This window comes from Pseudorca crassidens, chromosome 2 (assembly GCF_039906515.1).
Source record: "Pseudorca crassidens isolate mPseCra1 chromosome 2, mPseCra1.hap1, whole genome shotgun sequence".
NCBI classification, from domain to species: Eukaryota; Metazoa; Chordata; class Mammalia; order Artiodactyla; family Delphinidae; genus Pseudorca; species Pseudorca crassidens.
In genome coordinates this window covers 82,401,085-82,419,042 of record NC_090297.1, presented here as the reverse complement: position 1 = coordinate 82,419,042, position 17,958 = coordinate 82,401,085, and the positions used below count along the sequence as shown (strand labels likewise).

The 17,958-nt window shown below is 43.7% G+C and overlaps 1 protein-coding gene across 2 annotated transcripts in view; it reads left to right on the top strand.

The window, feature by feature from the left end:
- Positions 1 to 17,958, top strand: part of ABCA4 (ATP binding cassette subfamily A member 4) — a 143,739-nt gene that overhangs the window by 65,247 nt on the left and 60,534 nt on the right. For both annotated transcript variants that reach the window (XM_067726958.1, XM_067726959.1), the window contains 5 exons: positions 8,300 to 8,505; positions 9,160 to 9,336; positions 11,393 to 11,615; positions 14,913 to 15,134; positions 17,001 to 17,205. In XM_067726958.1, the coding sequence (XP_067583059.1) occupies positions 8,300 to 8,505; positions 9,160 to 9,336; positions 11,393 to 11,615; positions 14,913 to 15,134; positions 17,001 to 17,205 (1,033 nt within the window). The remainder of the gene's footprint in view (positions 1 to 8,299; positions 8,506 to 9,159; positions 9,337 to 11,392; positions 11,616 to 14,912; positions 15,135 to 17,000; positions 17,206 to 17,958) is intronic.

Here is a 17,958-nt window from a genome sequence, read left to right as displayed (position 1 = left end):
TAATTTCTTTCATCAGTGTCTTATAATTTTCTGCATACAGGTCTTTTTTCTCCTTAGGTTGGTTTATTCCTAGATATTTTATTCTTTTTGTTGCAGTGGTAAATGGGAGTGTTTTCTTGATTTCACTTTCAGATTTTTCATCATTAGTGTATAGGAATGCCAGAGATTTCTGTGCATTAATTTTGTATCCTGCTACTTTACCAAATTCCTTGATTAGCTCTAGTAGTTTTCTGGTAGCATCTTTAGGATTCTCTGTGTATAGTATCATGTCATCTGCAAACAGTGACAGCTTTACTTCTTCTTTTCTGATTTGGATTCCTTTTATTTCCTTTTCTTCTCTGATTGCTGTGGCTAAAAATCCTCCAGAAAGTAGGCATGGAGGGAACTTTCCAGAACTCTTTTTGCCCTTGCAGCACCTCCTCAATAAAGGGCTTCTATAACCTTATTCATCCCATAACCGTGTTTAGTCTTTCCCCTGATCCCCTGCCCTTAGCAGGGAAAAAAAAACAAACAAGAATAAAGGACAGACTTCCTGGTCAGAAGGTGGGCAGTCAACCAGGGAAAGGGGTGAAGGTGACATTTTGGGAGCATCACATCTCTAACACATGGAAAGAGTCATCTCTGCAGGCCTTCTGATCACCTTCTTCTCCAAATCTAAGGAGGCTGAGGGCAAATGAGTCTTCATGTAGGTAAATATCTTAAACTGGTATGCGTATACTCTTACGTTCATAATTTATATGTCTTATTCACATATATTTTTCTTCTGAGAAAAGCACAATTAGAAAAATTCCTCTGATAATCCTTTAGTTAAAGCAAATATCCACACCCCTCCCCTTTGATTTCCTTGTTTAGCGAAGGGTTAGGCCTGGCACAGATGTAATACTATTTAGAATTCACCGTGTATTTAAATTTCATAGTATATTTGAATTTCAGGTCTTGAATTTAGCATCAGAAAGCTGAATTCAGCCACACTTTAATATGAAAATACCTCTGACCAAGGCATAAAATTGTACTTTAACCAGGTACAACTTCCTTTCCCTAAGTCTTGTAAAAACATGTATTCATTAACTGCTTTTACCTCTGCTGTCAACACACTCAATATATGTGCATAACTCTTTATTATCTACATGGTGATTATCTTGTTGATGAATTATCAGTAGGGGGACTTTTTTGGACCACCTTTCCTCTGTACCTTGCATGGTCCTGGCCACATGCCACCACCACCCAACCAGAATGTGCTCAGGGAGCGTACTTTTCAGGCTAGCCTAAATAAAAATAGGATTAGGAAGGTAAAGCTACTGATCATGTAATTTACTTTAGTCAGATGTATAGGGATTTGCATAATATCTGTCCTAGTGCTTTCTTCTGTTGATTCATTGTCTCCAAATGTGCAGTGGGAGGCTAGGGAGAAGTAGAGGAAAGGTCAGAAGGGTACAAAAGTCTACACCATTAGAGCAATATTATTTTAAGAGCCATGAACTGGATCATAAGCAACTCATGGGCAATGACCTTATTTTATGGCTCATCGGTCTCTCAGAAACATAGAACTGGGCTGAGGAAGGAGAACACAGTTTAGGGAGGAGTGGGGGTCGGCTCGAGTTGTAGGTAGACGAAAGGAACTTGTGTTTGAGCCTGCTGTGAGCCAGCCACTATGCTGGGCACTCTTACATGTCATCTCATGCAACGCTCCTAACTACCTGCCCAGCAGGCGTAATTGTTATCATTTTATAGAATTAAAAACTGACTTGCCTAACATACCACAGCAGATAAGACATGGATCCAGAATTCTAATCCAGACCTGTCTGGCTCTGAAGAGGAAGTTCTTTCTTGTACCACAAGGGGCATATTAGTAGGGTGTTCAGTCAGTATTGTTTGGATAAATTACATAATGAGTTGGTTAGGGACAGCAATTATTTTGTTCTATTCAGAATAACAGACACTATTGTGATTCAGTCTTTTCTGTTTGGAAATAACTAGGTTTAGAGTAGGAAACCAAAGAGATTTGAGCTCATTCAGTCATTCATATATTCGCATGAATTGAACTACCTACCTCTGAATAAATACAATTAATCCCTGACCCCTAGAAGCTCACATTCTATTGAGAGAGATAAGCTTGTCATTAAATAAGGCCTTAGTAGTGGTATCTCAAGGAGCTGCTAGAATTCAATCTAATGGAGGAGAAACAAGTTACACAAATCCAAAGTCAAAATGTCACAGATCCTCCAAGGACTGTCAGATATCTTCCAGATTATCTCCTAAATCCCCCTTCCTCAGCCTCTCCATGTATGGCCTCTGTTTACTACGGCCTGTACCATCTCTCCTAGCTGGTCTCTGGGCCTCTGGTCTCTCACTGCTTCCGTTCAGCTCCCAGACTGCCTCCAGTGAGATCTTTCTGAAACCCCAGTCTTGCTATAATGTACCAGCTCTGTGATTTCGGGCAATATCGCTGTTCCCCTGCCTGAAAAATGAGGAGGATAAGTGGAGCCACAGCCAGGGCAGCGTTCTCCAGTGTGGCTAGACTGGGTGTTTGTGACTGGCAGACCCTTTCAATGGTCAGTGCCCAGCTCTGCTGATTATGAAATATTTTTAATATGGTAACACTCACCTCCCAAAGTTGTTGGAACGGTTAAACAAGAAAGCGTTGAGAGCTAAAATCCCCTGCGGTTGTCAGCCAGGCTATTCTGTCTTTCCCTGGACCTAACTACACAGGAAGCATCACCTGGTGGCTTTGTCCTAGTGAGTCTTCATGCTCCAACCTGACCTTTTTATTTGTTTCATTATTGTATTTATTTATTTTAGAAACGGACATTTTTTAACAGCTGTGTATTTCCTATCCCTTTGTTTTCCTGTCATGGTGCATTTCCTCACTCTCTGTGGTTGAACATTTCAGACGTCTGTCCACGGTGCCCGGTGTGTTAGATAAAATGTATGGCAACGCCTTTGGCCTCTACCTCACCAACTCAACCAACTCAAACAGCCCCAAACTATTTTATCCAGTGGCTTTTTCCACGTGTTGGGAAACAAATCTTGAGTGTTATGGTCTAGATATGCCAGGAAATTCATTCTGGGATGTTTGCCCGCATCCATTGGCATTTTCCAGAAGGAACCCCACGTGTCTCCAGGTCCACCAGCGGGACCACTTGAGACCTCATTTGGCATTCATCAGCCACTTTGTTCTCAGCCTGAGTGTGGAAGTCAAATTAGTAAGAGGCAGGATTGTAGAGGCCGTGTCTCTCAGAGTGTAGTGCTTTTCTTATCCCTGAAGACTCATCATCCCTCACATGTCCTGGGTGTATTAGTCAAAGTACTGTGTCAGCACAGAGTACCAATCCCCTTTGATTATCAGGTTCAAGCAGAAAAAGAGATTCTTTCTCTCTTTGCCTCCACTGGACATCCTTTCCCACTTAATAGATAATTTATCTATTACTTAATGTATTTGAATTAGAGCTGGAGAGGTCACAGTTGAAGAAGGAAGCCTGCTGCTACTGTAGCTTCTTCTCCCAAGGTAGTGTTTGATTTAGCTGTGTAAACAAGTGACTGCATTCTCCAGAGGTCTTAAACACAGCTGCCTGCCCTGGAGAGAGCCACACCTCTTCCGCCAGGGTGCACTCTGGTTCCTGGTGAGTATCAGCAAAACAACAAACAAGGAATTGTAGGATATGTGTGGGCTTCAAATGGCAGTGGTTCTGCCACCCAGATTTTGGCCACAGTGGTTGGGAACGGAAGGAAACAAGGAAACCTCTTCTCTTGCTTTACTGCCCTTGGCTATCCCAGGGCATTATAACAATGCTCTTTGAGATTCTGAATTCTGCTTGCAAAATTTGCCCAGAATGGGCCTCTGAAGCCGTGAGACAATGAATTTTTAATCAGTGAAGATGCCCTTTGAATTTTTTTCCCAGTACTGGTGCTATTTTTATGCTGAGCCTCTTACACTAGCCATTACTTACCTACCTACAGTATTCTTCCCTAACATCCGTGGTCACACAGTTTCTCTCTGTGTAGAACCAAACAGCTTTTATAAACAGACTCTTTGGCTTCAGTCTCATTAGAACCTACGATGTGTTAACTTACAAGCTAATCAGACCACACCAGATATGTCAAAATCCGAAACCTTGGTTAAGGGTTTAGTCATTCATCATTGTCTCGCCAACACACTCATGTATACACTCTCATCAATATACATGCTCGTTAGCCAAGATCTTAACTTCAGGGACCAGAGCAAGTACCAGAAGGGAATGAGGTCATTTGCTGTTAGGCAGGTGGCCTCCCCATGAGAATGCAAGGGTACATCATGAATCATACCTCAGTGGATGACCCAGGGACTTCTGACTCATGTCCACATCTGCAATTGCTCTGCCTTGACCTCAGGAAGATGTTCTGGATTAGCTTCATAAGACCTTCCTCTGGTAGAGTTGTCTGACTTTCACCTAAGGGCCAGTGAGCAAGCTAGTGAACACCAGTGGCTTAGGACCCACCCCACTGCCACCCTCCATTGCCCAGGTGGACACAGAGCTTTGGCTTCTGTCCGTTGCATTGTTCTAACTAGATGAGTTGCTATAGATCAGCTTGGGATGGCTTATGTTCCCAGCCATATTGTTTTTAAAAAATAACTGCCTTCTTCCCCAGACAAACAGCTGTCATAAATGAAAGGTAATCTGGCAGGGGCTTAAAAGCCACTAGACTCTTGATTTTCAAGATATTTTACAAAAACAGTAATAAAAATGGTATTCATCAAGTCCTCATTCCTTGTGAAATAGTTTAGTATCCTACATGGTTAAAACACAGGCTCTCTCCAGAGGAAGTTTGCTCATCATGCCTCTTAAGAGAGTTTGGAGTGATAATCATAAAGTGGTTGTGATGATTCAAGGGGTTAATATAAGCAAAGCCCTTGGACCAGTTTTGGTCATATTGTGAGCCTGCAGTAAGCATCAACTTTTATTCTTACCAGGCAGCACTGGCTGGCCCTTCCCAAACAAGTTCATGTGATCTTTAGAACACACCTATGAGGCAGGCGTATCTCCAGTTCGCAGATAGGGAAAGAGAGGCCACACAGTTAGGAAATAGCAGAGTGGGGATGGCATTCAAACACTACCCTGTACCATCTTTCCAAAGATGATAATTCAACTCTGAAAGTGGGTCAGATGTTTCAGGGTAAAAATGAGTGTTTGAGAACCTTTTGGTTTTGTTTTTCCAGAGAGTATCAGGGTACCAGTCAAGGGGGATGCAACAGGAAACATGACTGTGAATCAGCTGCCTGATAAAAGAGCCAGGATGGAGCCCACGTCATTGCAGGACTCAACGATATCACTGAAAACATCAGTGCTTATTCCAGTATAGATTTCCCTTTAAGACATGAAAGGAGAGTTCAAAGAGAATGGGCTAGATTGCTCGGAAAGTCACATTATTAAAATGTGTTTGTTTTTATTAGCTTTTTTGCTTCACTGAGAGTTATACTCTTATTAACATTATATCAAAAATTCACCTTTCGCTAATTTCTCCTAGTTTACCATCTGATTTCGGGTGCACAGGATTATGTTCAAAACACACAGTAGTAAAGTTATATTTCTTGCAGCATTTGGGACTTCTAAATTTGAATTAATTCAATTCAGTAGACACTTATTGAGTCCCTTTCATGAGGAAATACTGTTCCAGAGACCTAATGAATAAGACATGGCCCCTGACCTCCGGGAACTTACTGTCTCTAGAGCTGTGCTAACCAATGCAGTAACCACATGTTGCTATTTAAATTTAAATAAATTAAAGTGAAAGAATCAGTGCCTCAGATGCACTAGCTACATTTCAAGTACTCAATAGCCATATGTGGTTACTGGCTACCATGTTGGATAGGGCAGAAATAGAACGTTTCCATCATTGTAGAAAGTTCTACTGGACAGTGCTGACCTACTGGACAGGGGCAAGAGATCTTGTTTAGGAATTCTGTTGCTCCGACTTTGTAGTTGGAGTATGGCTTACTCTTAGAGCAATGTGAAGGAACAGCAGTACCCTTCAGGCCTGACACTTGAAAACATGGATTCATATTCTGCTTCTGACTTACATTGACCTGGAGCAAGGCCCTAGGATGCCAGTTTCCTCATCAGTAAGCAAGCACATCAGACTGTAAGACCTCTCTGTGACTCCGTCTGTCCAAGGGCCCTGTGATGCTATGAGGGAATTGGTAGAATACTCTGTGTGTGTGTGTGTGTGTGTGTGTGTATGTGTGTGTGTCACAGCTAAAAGAAACTGCAGAGAATTTCCATCTCCCCAAGAACTTTCATGATTATTTTAGAAATTTAATTTCAGGTTCACTCTGTTTGTCAATACTAAAACTCTATATATGCGGTCCTAAACTCGACAAACTGATTTAAAAGAAGAGAGAGAGAGATTATTTTAAAATAGAGAGAGAGATAAGTAATAGTTGTGCTCTCTTACTTTGCAAGACAGTCATGAGCACATGGAGAGCCTGTGGATCAGGCTTTGCCTGTGGCTCCTGGTGTGGGAGGACGTCTGGGCCTGGAGTTGAAAAATGGGGAGAGAATGCAGGCTCTGCCACCGTCTAGCTGCGTGACCTCTGGTAGGTCTCCTCTTCAATAAAATGAGGATTCCAGGTAACTCACAGGCTCTGTGGGAGAGTTAATATGTTCCTTTAAGCCTGTGTTACACCAACGGCCTTCTAACCAGGCTTCGTGCTCCCCCTTCCCACCACCAGTGATCTCTCAGAAACATGGTCTGATCTCATATGTCATGCCTCTGCTTAAAACCCTACAGTGGTTTCTTGTGGCTTTTTAGGGTTTGCCAGGAAACTCCTGATTTTAGCATAGAAAGCCCTGCATCCCATGAAACCTCTCAGTTGGCTGGTCACCCTGCAAACCCAGCAGGGCAACTGCCCTGGTCCCCACCTGCCTTCTTAGTACACATCTCTTACCTCTCACCTCTGCTCACCTATGTTCTTCTCTGTACATTGGCACAAGCTGGGGAGTGTTTGACAAAATGCTGATGCCTTGGCCCTGCCTCTTGAGAATCTGATTTCATTGTTTGGGGTGGGACTTGAGTACAGTTGTCCTTTTAAAACTCCGTGATGGTTCTAAAGCACAGCCAAGGAAGGGAACCACTATTCTATTCTTGCAGGTCTCCAGAAACCCTGCGAGCTATTCCCTGTGCCTGAGCTGACCTTTCCCTTGCTTTCTTCCCTTGGCTAACTCCTGCTTATTCTCATCCTGCTCAGGAGTCTCTTCCTCCAAGCAGCCCTCTGGGACACCCCCACCCCCACCCCTCCACTGGGCTGCTAGACTACCCTAGGCTTGCTTTCACCAGAACCTGATCATTCTGCATTCTGATTGTTGGTTTACTCCAACCCTCTCCCTCATTAGGTCTGGAGTTTCTTTTAGTAAGAGATTTTATCTTTCCTCCTTGTATCCCCTGGAGCCAAGCAGGCTCTGGCACATTGCAGGCGCTCAGTAAGTATCCCATGAACAGATTAATCAAGACAAGGCCAGCTGACCTCTTGTGAGTTACATTCTAAGAAAGAAACATTGCACAATAACCCCAGTGTGTTATAGAAGCAGGAGGTTAAGGATAAAACACATCCAAGTACAATACAACGCTTTAACAAATCTGTAAAAGTGGACAATTCCCAATATTCAAATTAAAAGAAATTCTTAGTTTTGCTCTTTTCTGGGTAATGATTTTTTTCTCTTCTGGGGGAGAAAAAAAAAAGATATGTTAGGAAATTCCTCCTCCATCCTCATTACCTGTCATAAAATTGTAACTGGGAATGATTTCCCTGATGAAATCACTTTGGCTTTCTGTTATTTTCTTTCTTCCTCCTTGTTCTTGCCTCAGCTGGCCATCCTTGTGTGTTTGCAGAGAGGCAGGAAGGTTTACCGCTGGGACTGTTTCTCTCTCTCTGTAAAACTCTTTTATTAGCAGGCTTTCTGATCTTCAAAGCAGCTTGTATCTGATGTGACCCCACTCCCTTGACTCCCCATGCTGGGCAGTGAGAGCGGGGAGTATTTTTGTCATTTTGACGACTTGCATACTTCGACAGCCCGGTAGTGCGGTCCTCACTAAATCTGCAGGGATGAGAGCAAGTCAGCGTTCCTAAGCCCCCCTTTCACCCCCAAATCTAGACACTGAAAACTTGACACCAGACCCGGGAGTTAAGCAAACAGTAAGTTTATAGGTCTCCTTGCTTTTGACCCATCCCCTGGGGCAGCGTCCCTGATCCTCTGCCATTTTTTTGCAGTTGAGTCTTTGCAGGTGGTGCTCCTCAAACTCTCTCAACCTTTGTGATTATCCACAGTGCTTGATCCTGGATAAGTTTGAAAGCTACGATGATGAATTTCAACTCACCCAACGAGCCCTGTCTCTGCTGGAGGAAAACAGGTTCTGGGCTGGTGTGGTATTCCCTGACATGTATCCCTGGACCAGCTCCCTACCACCCCATGTGAAGTACAAGATCCGAATGGACATAGATGTGGTGGAGAAAACCAATAAGATCAAAGACAGGTGATGTTTCAGGAGATCTCAGAAGGACCTGGGCATCCCCAGTGATGTATGAGGCAAGGAAAGGGGGCTCCTATGGGCTCAGGCCACCTGTCTCCTTCAGGGGCAGAAAGGTTACTCAGAAAGGCACAGAAGCACTTTGGTATCAAAGAACTAAGCTAGACAGTAGATCCTGCTAGTTGGTGGGACCAGGAGAGTTCAGCTACCCTGTCTTTACCCCCTCAACTCAGAGCTTGTCTCTGGCTGGCCTTTGTGCAATTTGGAGATGAAAACCTCTAGGTACTGAGTTATCTTCACATAGAAATTCTGCAAATGAGGTTTCACCAAAGTCCCTGGGAAATTACGTTTGGTACAGAGTAGGGGATTGAGACTGGACTCAGCCTGTAAATCAATTAAATTAAGTTAAATCAGAGGAAGTGAGATATTTTGTAAAGCTCAAATTAGAGTACTTGAATGAAAGCAATTACAAATCGTGCTGTGGCTAATGTTCATAATTGGGATTTAACCTGTGAACTGGAAAATAGAATCAGATAGTGTGGAAAAGTTCAGGGGAAAGTTTCAGGAGAGTGAATACGGAGTCCCCTCGTGCTTATGACCAATGAGTGAGCTGTCCATTCCCATTCCCATCCTTTGTCCCTCTCTCCGGTTTCTTCTTAGATACTGGGATTCTGGCCCCAGAGCTGATCCTGTGGAAGACTTCCGATACATCTGGGGCGGGTTTGCCTATCTGCAGGACATGGTTGAACAGGGGATCACAAGGAGTCAGGCCCAGGTTGAGATTCCAGTTGGAATCTACCTCCAGCAGATGCCTTACCCCTGCTTCGTGGATGACTCGTGAGTCTGAGGTCCCAGTCCCGCTCCAGGACAAGCTGATCAGGTTGCTGGGGTGGGATGAGGTGGAGGTGCTCCCCAGTCTTCAGTCTCTTTGGAGGAAAAAAACCCGGGGCGTGGGGCCCGGCTCAGGGAGAATGGAGCTCTGATTGAGAAGCCTGCTTCTCCTTGACTCCAGGCAGGGTCACATGAACAAGTGGGAGAAAGGAGCTGGTGTTGTGGGAGGAAAAGGGAAGGTGAAAATTAAAGCAGGGGAAGTGAGGTTGGGGGAGGGGACAGAGGCTTTTAAAATTTCCACTATGTAGTATGTTTGGTATGTGGAAGCGTTCAGGTCAGAGTGTTTGCCCTGTGACTGCCAAAACAGCAAACTAGGACTCTGCATCACAAGTAGGTCCGGTTCCTAGGAGCCTTGGAATAATGCAGCTCCTTCCCTAATTAACATTCTCATGATGTATGCTTAATGAAAAGGTAGAGGGATGTGTTGGATGAACTTGGGCCTTCCCTGCCTGCCCACCCCCATCCCCAGGCCTGTACATTTGCTGGCCAGTAGCAAACTAAGCAAGTAGCCCACTGTTTTCTGAACATGCATTTGGGGGGTGGTAGAGGGAGGGACAAAGAGGGAGAAGGGGCTGGGAGGGCTCATTTACTATGGTGGATGGGGGCAGAAATGCTCCCAAGGACAGCAGCAAAGATCTGCAGTTGGCTTAGGGATTCAACTCCTAGAAGAAAACTGGGAAGTTCACCATAGTGTGCGTGTGAGTTTGTGGGGATCAGGGAGGAGATAAACATGCACAGCCTGTAAAAGGAAGAGTCAAATTGCCAGCTGGCAAGGTAGTAAAATAAAGCCCAGTATGGGTGTAACACCTCGGTCCAATCAGTTCTCCTTCAGCTCTACAGAAGACTAAGAGAGATAACAGGGGCTGTTCTGCAGTCAGTTTAAGTTTGGACAATAGGCAGAAATGGAAAATGGAGCCGGGGCAAAAGCCCAGCTCTACTTCTAAGATCAGAATAGGAGTAACCGGCAAGGAAGTGGGGGTAAACAGTGAGGAGGCGGTAGGGATTCTGGCCATTCAATGTGGGAGAGCCCTCTGGTGGCAGATCCCAGAAGGGCAGGCGTTATGAATTTATGGTTCTCTCCCTAGGGCCATCTTGAGTGAAACCCTCCCACGCTGGAATTGGGCCCTTCCTGTGACACCCAGCAGTTTTCAAGAAATAATAATCTCAAGGGCTTTTACTAGCACATCAAGCACAGGGAAAACATGTAAAGTTCACAGTAGAGTAATTCCAGAATATCAACTCTGCCCTGCTTGCTGGAATGAATACCCATGGATGTACTCCACCAGTACATGGCTGGTGGAGTCAATGACTATTGAATCACTGATTGATTTGTTGCTGGGTCAGTTGCCTTCTGAAAGGGCCATACTGATTAGTTATTTTGTGCCTCTTCCTGTGTAACTGGGGTTTGATCCTCCTGGGTAGACAGTGCTTCACTGGCCAGTAGCAAACTAAGCAAGTAGCCCACCGGGGAGCCCAGTTATTGATCTCATCACCACCAGTTCCCTTTGTCCACCTTCTTGGACTTCAGTGTCAGTTAGCATGTATCTACCTATTCCAGTCACATCCCACATCATCAAGTCTGCAATCCTTTCCTGGGAGATCTTACAAGAAGCTCTATACTGTGTAACATAAGTAGTATGGTTTTATTTACACATTTCACTTACAGAGCACTCATCTGGACTAAACAAAAAGCTGCCTGAGATCTTATAAAGAACATCTATACTGTGTAACATACGTCATACAATTTTATTTACACATTTTACTCACAGAGTTTTCATCTGGGCTAACCAAAAGGCTACAGTCTTGCTCTAAAGAAAAAGTAATCCTTTGGGGCAAAGTGCAATGTATTAAAAGAGTCAAGTCCATTGAGTGCCCGGTGGAGATTTTTCTGCCTTTCCCTCCACCTGGGCTTTGTTCTCAACGTATTCATTCAACAAACATTTACTCCACCTCCACCAGGTACAAGGCAATCTACTATTCTGCTTCTCTTCTCTTGCTTTAGTTTTATGATCATCCTGAACCGCTGTTTCCCTATCTTCATGGTGCTGGCCTGGATCTACTCTGTCTCCATGACTGTAAAGAGCATCGTCTTGGAGAAGGAGTTGAGACTGAAGGAGACCTTGAAAAATCAGGGTGTCTCCAACACAGTGATTTGGTGTACCTGGTTCCTGGACAGCTTCTCTATCATGTCGATGAGCATCTGTCTCCTGACGATATTCATCATGGTAAGCCAGAGGGAGAAGGTTCAGAAAACCTTGAATAATTTTATTCCTCCCACTTTTCTTCCTGTTAATGAACTTGTGCTTAGATTAGTCATCTGGCCACCAAAGATAGCATGACATGTAGCTGTCTGGCCATTTCAGCCAGGGTGGAAGACACTCAGAGAGATAGAGTCTTCCCCAAAGAGCCACTGCATCACAGCATCTTCCCTGCTCCCACTTCCTGCCTGGGGAACCACAATCTACATAGATTATCCAACCCCATTACGTGGACTATCTGGAAAAGCTGCTGTTAGCAGAGCCCAGCACAGGGAGATTGTATGTGCAAAGCGTTCTCTCTTTTCAAATACAGAAGAAATGAATCCAAGGAGTGTTTTCTTGGGATTACTGTCCCAACCACCAGCTGGGGTGGGAATGTAGAGAGCCTTTTCAGTGTATTAGGAGAGGAGATCTGGAATGTTTATTAATTACCATCATGGTCACACCATTCATGGCTTGACCAAAGAACATTCTGCTGCCTACAAAATCTCTAAGACCTCTCTGTTTTAAAGGGTGGAATTTGGAGTCCATCCTTTCTCAGTGACAGGAATGTTATAGGTGCAGATAGGATGCATAGGTCCATCCTCTGCAAACTTGCAGCTCCCTTGCAAGTTAGACTTGTAAATAAAACATTATTTCATAACACACTGCTGTGCTTCATGTTTAACTCCTCCACAGTGGATGATCTTTTGTACTTGTTGAATGATGGGACATAAATTTAGGTAACTTTTTATATTTATTTGATAGGATTTAGTATAAGCCTTAGACTTCAAGCTTTGCAATCTTCTGATATAGTGTCATCAAGCTTGTTCTGCCTCTTTACCATGATGATATTAAGAGTTCCTTGCACTAAGCAATATATGTGCTGATGCACAGATTCTGGCTGTGTCCCTTGTTATGCTGGATGATACCTGGTGCCTACCTGATCCAAGAATGTTCCATCACACATCCTGTCCAACCAACACATATCCAGTTAAACCAAATCCTGCCCCTTCTCTTTGCAGTAAAATGTACTAAGTCTGAATGGTTTTAGTTTAAGTGTTGCACTGAGATTCAGTGAGCTGTGGCCTTAGCCAAACCCTGTGCTAGAGCCCTATCAAAACCAATGCTGATGGAGAGGTCAGCCTGCTCAATCTGACCAGACCCAAATGTAGCTTTAAATACACAAAGGGTCCCAGAGTTCCAGAGATGAGGGGAGGAGCTGAGAAACTTATCTTCCTCTAGGGGTCCCTTGTTCCTTCCCATCCTTCAGTCCACTCCTTTCCCCACTACTAAGACATTTTGTGTCCTCAGAATTAAAGGAGTCAAAATGCATGAACAACTGACTTATGCAAAACTCATAAACATGCACAACATCTTGCAATGGCCCTGAGATTTGTTGCTAATAAGTGGCATTGAGATTTGCCTTCCTAAGAATGGACATTAGGACTTCAAAGCTTTTAGGACGTGAGGTAAAGAATGTTTACTAAGAGTTTCTTGCACAAAGGGGTTTCTCCTTGTGGGAACCAGGACATTGTTCCAGTTTCCAGTGATGGCGGAAACAGAGCTTTCCACAACAAAATAGGATTTTCCTTTGAATGACGCTCTCATCTTTCCCCTGTCGTTCCTTCCCACCTCAACTATGCAGGAAAGAAGCTGGAAGCTGGGACAATGGAAAGGTTCCATTGTTACTCAAGCTGTTAAGAACAAAAAAGAAAAGTGGTCATTAGAAGAAGACAAGGCCAGTGAAATTGTTGGGTCAGCCAAATGACTTTCATATCTGCTTGAAGTCAATGAGAAATTATATAGCCTAGAAGTTTGTAGGACTTTGCTTTGAGCTGAGATAAGAAATTAATTTCATTCTTCTGAGAATAACAATAACCATCTTAAAGTTCTTCCAGCCAAAAGCCACATGTTCAGTCAAGGTCTTGCTTTTATTGAGTTGCATGTGATTAAGGATGAGGAGTGAGCTTCCCAGGGTAATGTGGAGAGCGCTTTCACACAAAATCAGGAACCCTGAGTCTTAACCTTGACTTTTATTTAGATTTCCTCAATGTTTGCTTCTAGTTAAGCATGGCTCTCTTCCACCTCCTTTGCCGTTTGTTGTATTCCATTTTTCAATCTGTTCTGTCAGTGCCTGGCAGGCATGAAAGCATGAATGAAGAAGAAACAGTAGCAGCAGGAGATAAGTGGCACAATTTTTCTACTCAAATCTTACATGCCCATTATATATATTGCTACTTGGTCTCTCTTTTTTACTGAGAGAAACCCAGTGCTTCAGGTCACCACTACCAATTAATCAGAACCAATTCAAGAGGTGAACCGGTTTGTACCTTTATGTTCCCAAGAAAAGAACAGGATGATCTATACGAATTTGGAGTTATGTGCAAAGGGTAAAAATCCTCATAGGAGGATACCTCATAGGTAAAAATCCTATAGGAGGCCTATAGCAAAAGAGAACCAAGAAGGCCTAATAAATTTGAACATCTCAATTTATCCTCTAATGTAACTGGACAGCAGCTCACTTATTAAAAATACCTAGTTTGGTCCTATTTTCTACATAGCCAAAGTGATTGACCCACTAGTTAACATGAAAGATACTGAACATTGCCCACAGGTTCTATGAAATGTATTTGTATGATATTATGGGTCTGGAGGATTAATCCACTTCCAAGTGATGTGGATTAACTACTGATATTTTTAACCTATATGAGAGGCAAATCTCAGAATATAAGTATTGGGTTGGCCAAAAATTTTGTTTGGGTTTTTCCGTAAGATGTTTTGGAAAAACCCAAACGAAATTTTTGGCCAACCCAATATAAATGATTAAGTTAGCAGGCCAGGCCCCAGGCAAAATGTTAAGGCTTGTTGGATGGTCTCCCACCTCCCTCTTTTGTTCCTCACCTACTCAGTGTATCTCAGGAGCTACTGATGCTCCAGGACCCCCTCTGCAGATCTTCCTCCCCTGCTCTAGGCTTATTTCTCTACACTGTCCCCTTCCCAAGGATTTCCTTAGTGAACACATAATAATTACTCAGTACTGATAGGTAGCTTAATATGTTACCCTCCTGGGGAAAAATGACATAATTAGAACTAAAGGAACTCAACACATTGAGTCTTAAATGTGGAAATTTGGACACCAACAGCAGGCTGATGGGAGAGATCCCTTTGGGTCAGAGGGCTTCTGAAAGCCCCAGAATCACAGCACAGAGGTCACTCCTGAGAGGGGTGGTGCCCCTGGATGTGGGTGGAAATTACTGACTCAAGTGGTCTCTTTCGTTTCAGCATGGAAGGATCCTGCTTTATAGCAATCCATTCATCCTCTTCCTATTCCTGTTGGCTTTCTCCACTGCTACAGTCATGCAGTGCTTCCTGCTCAGCACCTTCTTCTCCAGGGCCAGCCTGGCAGCAGCCTGTAGTGGTGTCATCTACTTCACCCTCTACCTGCCACACATTCTCTGCTTTGCTTGGCAGGACCGGATGACGGCCGACCTGAAGCTGGCTGTGGTAAGGGACCCTGGGCTTACACCTAGAATATGATGCATTCCAGCTGAGGGGTATGTAGCGGTCTGAGAGGACCGGCTAGCCCTTTGAGGGGATCCACTTTGCCTTTTGGCACAAAGGAGCACAAGGTTTGAAGGCACAGGTACAGAAGGGGTACATTCTTCACCCTGAGCAACCTAAGAGTTCCTCCTCGCCAAATCTGCATAATTAGTCTGCCCTGGGGAGTAATTGAAAACCAATTCAGCTCATGGGTCCCTTTGTGTATCCATAAGAGGAGGACAACTGGGCCCATTTCACTCAGGTTTTTTTTCCTAACATTTGAGAAGATTCATAAGGGAGGGAGCTTGCCCCCTAACTATTCTGTCCAGAAAGATGTTTCCGTAAATTAAAAGTTTTTGTTTGTCTCCAAAAGAATTTGAATCAGAGCAGCTCTACAGTGTCTCTGTCATGTTCTACGAGTGCACTCAGAGAGGGGTGCCGAAATGAGCCAGTCAGGCCCTCTTGCCAAGAGAGGTCTCTGGAAATTGACTCTGGATTGCCTGAGAGACCTCTTCACAATGCCCAAACAACACTGTCTTTTACTCTAATTGCTTTCAAATGATCTATTTACACCCTCTCATTAACCAGGCTAAATAGCTTCTAAGCCCTATAGGGTGAAAATTTCCTTGGCCTCCAGAATCTCCCTATCCGTACTTCTTTGTACAATGCAGTTGAGAAAGGACTACCACCGGCTTCTCATTGGGGAAAATCTAAGTCAAACTTGTTCTCACGACTCAAGCTTATGTGGCTCTAGTGTTGCCAGGGCATCTGCCTTTTATTTCTCATGTTAAATAAGAATTAATTGCTGTCATTTATGGCACCCAATTTTCCAACATGATCACAAAGGGCAAGAAATCCTTATGATTCAGCCTGTAGGCAGAGCTGGGCTATCTTGGTATACTGCATAGACAGTTGGTACTTTGAAGCCACAACTAGTTTCTTGTGTGTGGGTCTGCCAGGAAGCTATAGTTCTGGAAGCTCTGTGGACCAGGGCTGGGCTGAGATTTTTTTTAATGGTTTTTGTGAACATATAGCTAGAGAATCCCTTCCTTCTTCAGAGAGACACTCTGAACACCACCATGGGTCCTTCAAACTAGAGGTAGGTCACCCAGCAGAGCAAGTGGGAATAACTCATCCCTCTGCATGTGCTTATGTGCTTTCTGTCATGCCATGGACCACCTGTGGGGATGTGGCTGGGGAACTTCCTCTTCAGACTTCCTTCTGTATGCCACCTGTGCAGTTACTTGGGCTCTCCAAGGAGAATCTAAGAAAATGATTGTCCCCAGTCTGGAGATAGGAAAAGGTGACAGTCAATGTAACCTGAGGGCTTTTTGGCTGACAGAGTTCAGGAGGTCATGAGACCATCCCCTGCCTAGCCCTCTAGCTTTCCCTAGAACACTGATGACTTTATGGACACCTCTAATGGGATTCTCACAAAGCAGCTCAAGTAAGCTTCTTTGTTCTACCAAAAACTGTAAGATCTTAAGAAAGAGGTAGGAAGAAGGGGGGAAAGTTAGGAAGATAAACATGAAGACCTTTGGTCCTTTGCTGTGTTATGCTATGTGGTTTTGTCTTCTCCTGTACACTACTGTGTTCCATTGGACAGGTGAGAGGTGGCCCAGTGAGTATTGGGTGGGGGTCCCTGAGGCCTGAAAGGTATTCCCAGAATTATATTCCTGTAGGAAGACTGCCTTACGCACTCCCTGGGGTGGTCTTACACCTGGATACAACATGGGTCCTCTTTTGGCCCTCCTTCCTACCTTGTAGATTCTGTTGGGTTGGGTAAAAGACCCTCTGCTCATCTTTCATGCCCTTTTTACCCCACTGCAGAGCCTGCTGTCTCCTGTGGCATTTGGGTTTGGTACTGAGTACCTGGCTCGCTTTGAAGAGCAAGGCCTGGGGCTACAGTGGAACAATATTGGGAATAGTCCCGTGGAAGGGGATGAATTCAGTTTTCTGATGTCCATGAAGATGATGCTTATTGATGCTGTTCTGTATGGCTTGCTTGCCTGGTATCTTGACCAGGTGTTTCCAGGTAAGTGTCCCCCTCCACAGGGTAAAGGTAATTAGGTTCTTCAGATCCCCAGCCTCCCCTTTTCATCTAGTTTAAATCTTATTCCAGTATCCCATGCTTTTGGATTGGAAGAATTAATATTGCTAAAATGGCCATACTTCCCAAAGCAATATACAGATTTAATGTGATCCCTATCAAATTACCCATGATATTTTTCACAGAACTAGAACAAATAATCCTAAAATTTATATGGAACCATAAAAGACTCAGAATTGCCAAAGCAATCCTGAGGAAAAAGAACAAAGCTGGAAGCATAACCCTCCCAGACTTCAGACAATACCACAAAGCTACAGTAATCAAAACAGCATGGTACTGGTGCAAAAACAGACATATGGATCAATGGAACAGAGTAGAGAGCCCAGAAATAAAACCACATACTTACAGCCAAGTAATCTTTGACAAAGGAGGCAAGAATATACAATGTAGAAAAGACAGTCTCTTCAGCAAGTAGTTTTGGGAAAGCTGTAGAGCCACATGTAAATCAGTGGAGTTAGAACACACTCTCACACTATATACAAAAATAAACTCAAAATGACTTAAAGACTTAAATATAAGACATGATAACATAAAACTTCTAGAAAAGGATGTAGGCAAAACATTCTCTGACATGATAAACCATAGCAATGTTTTCTTAGGTTAGTCTCCCAAGGCAAAAGAAATAAAAGCAAAAACAAACAAATGGGACCTAATCAAACTTATTAGCTTTTGCACAGC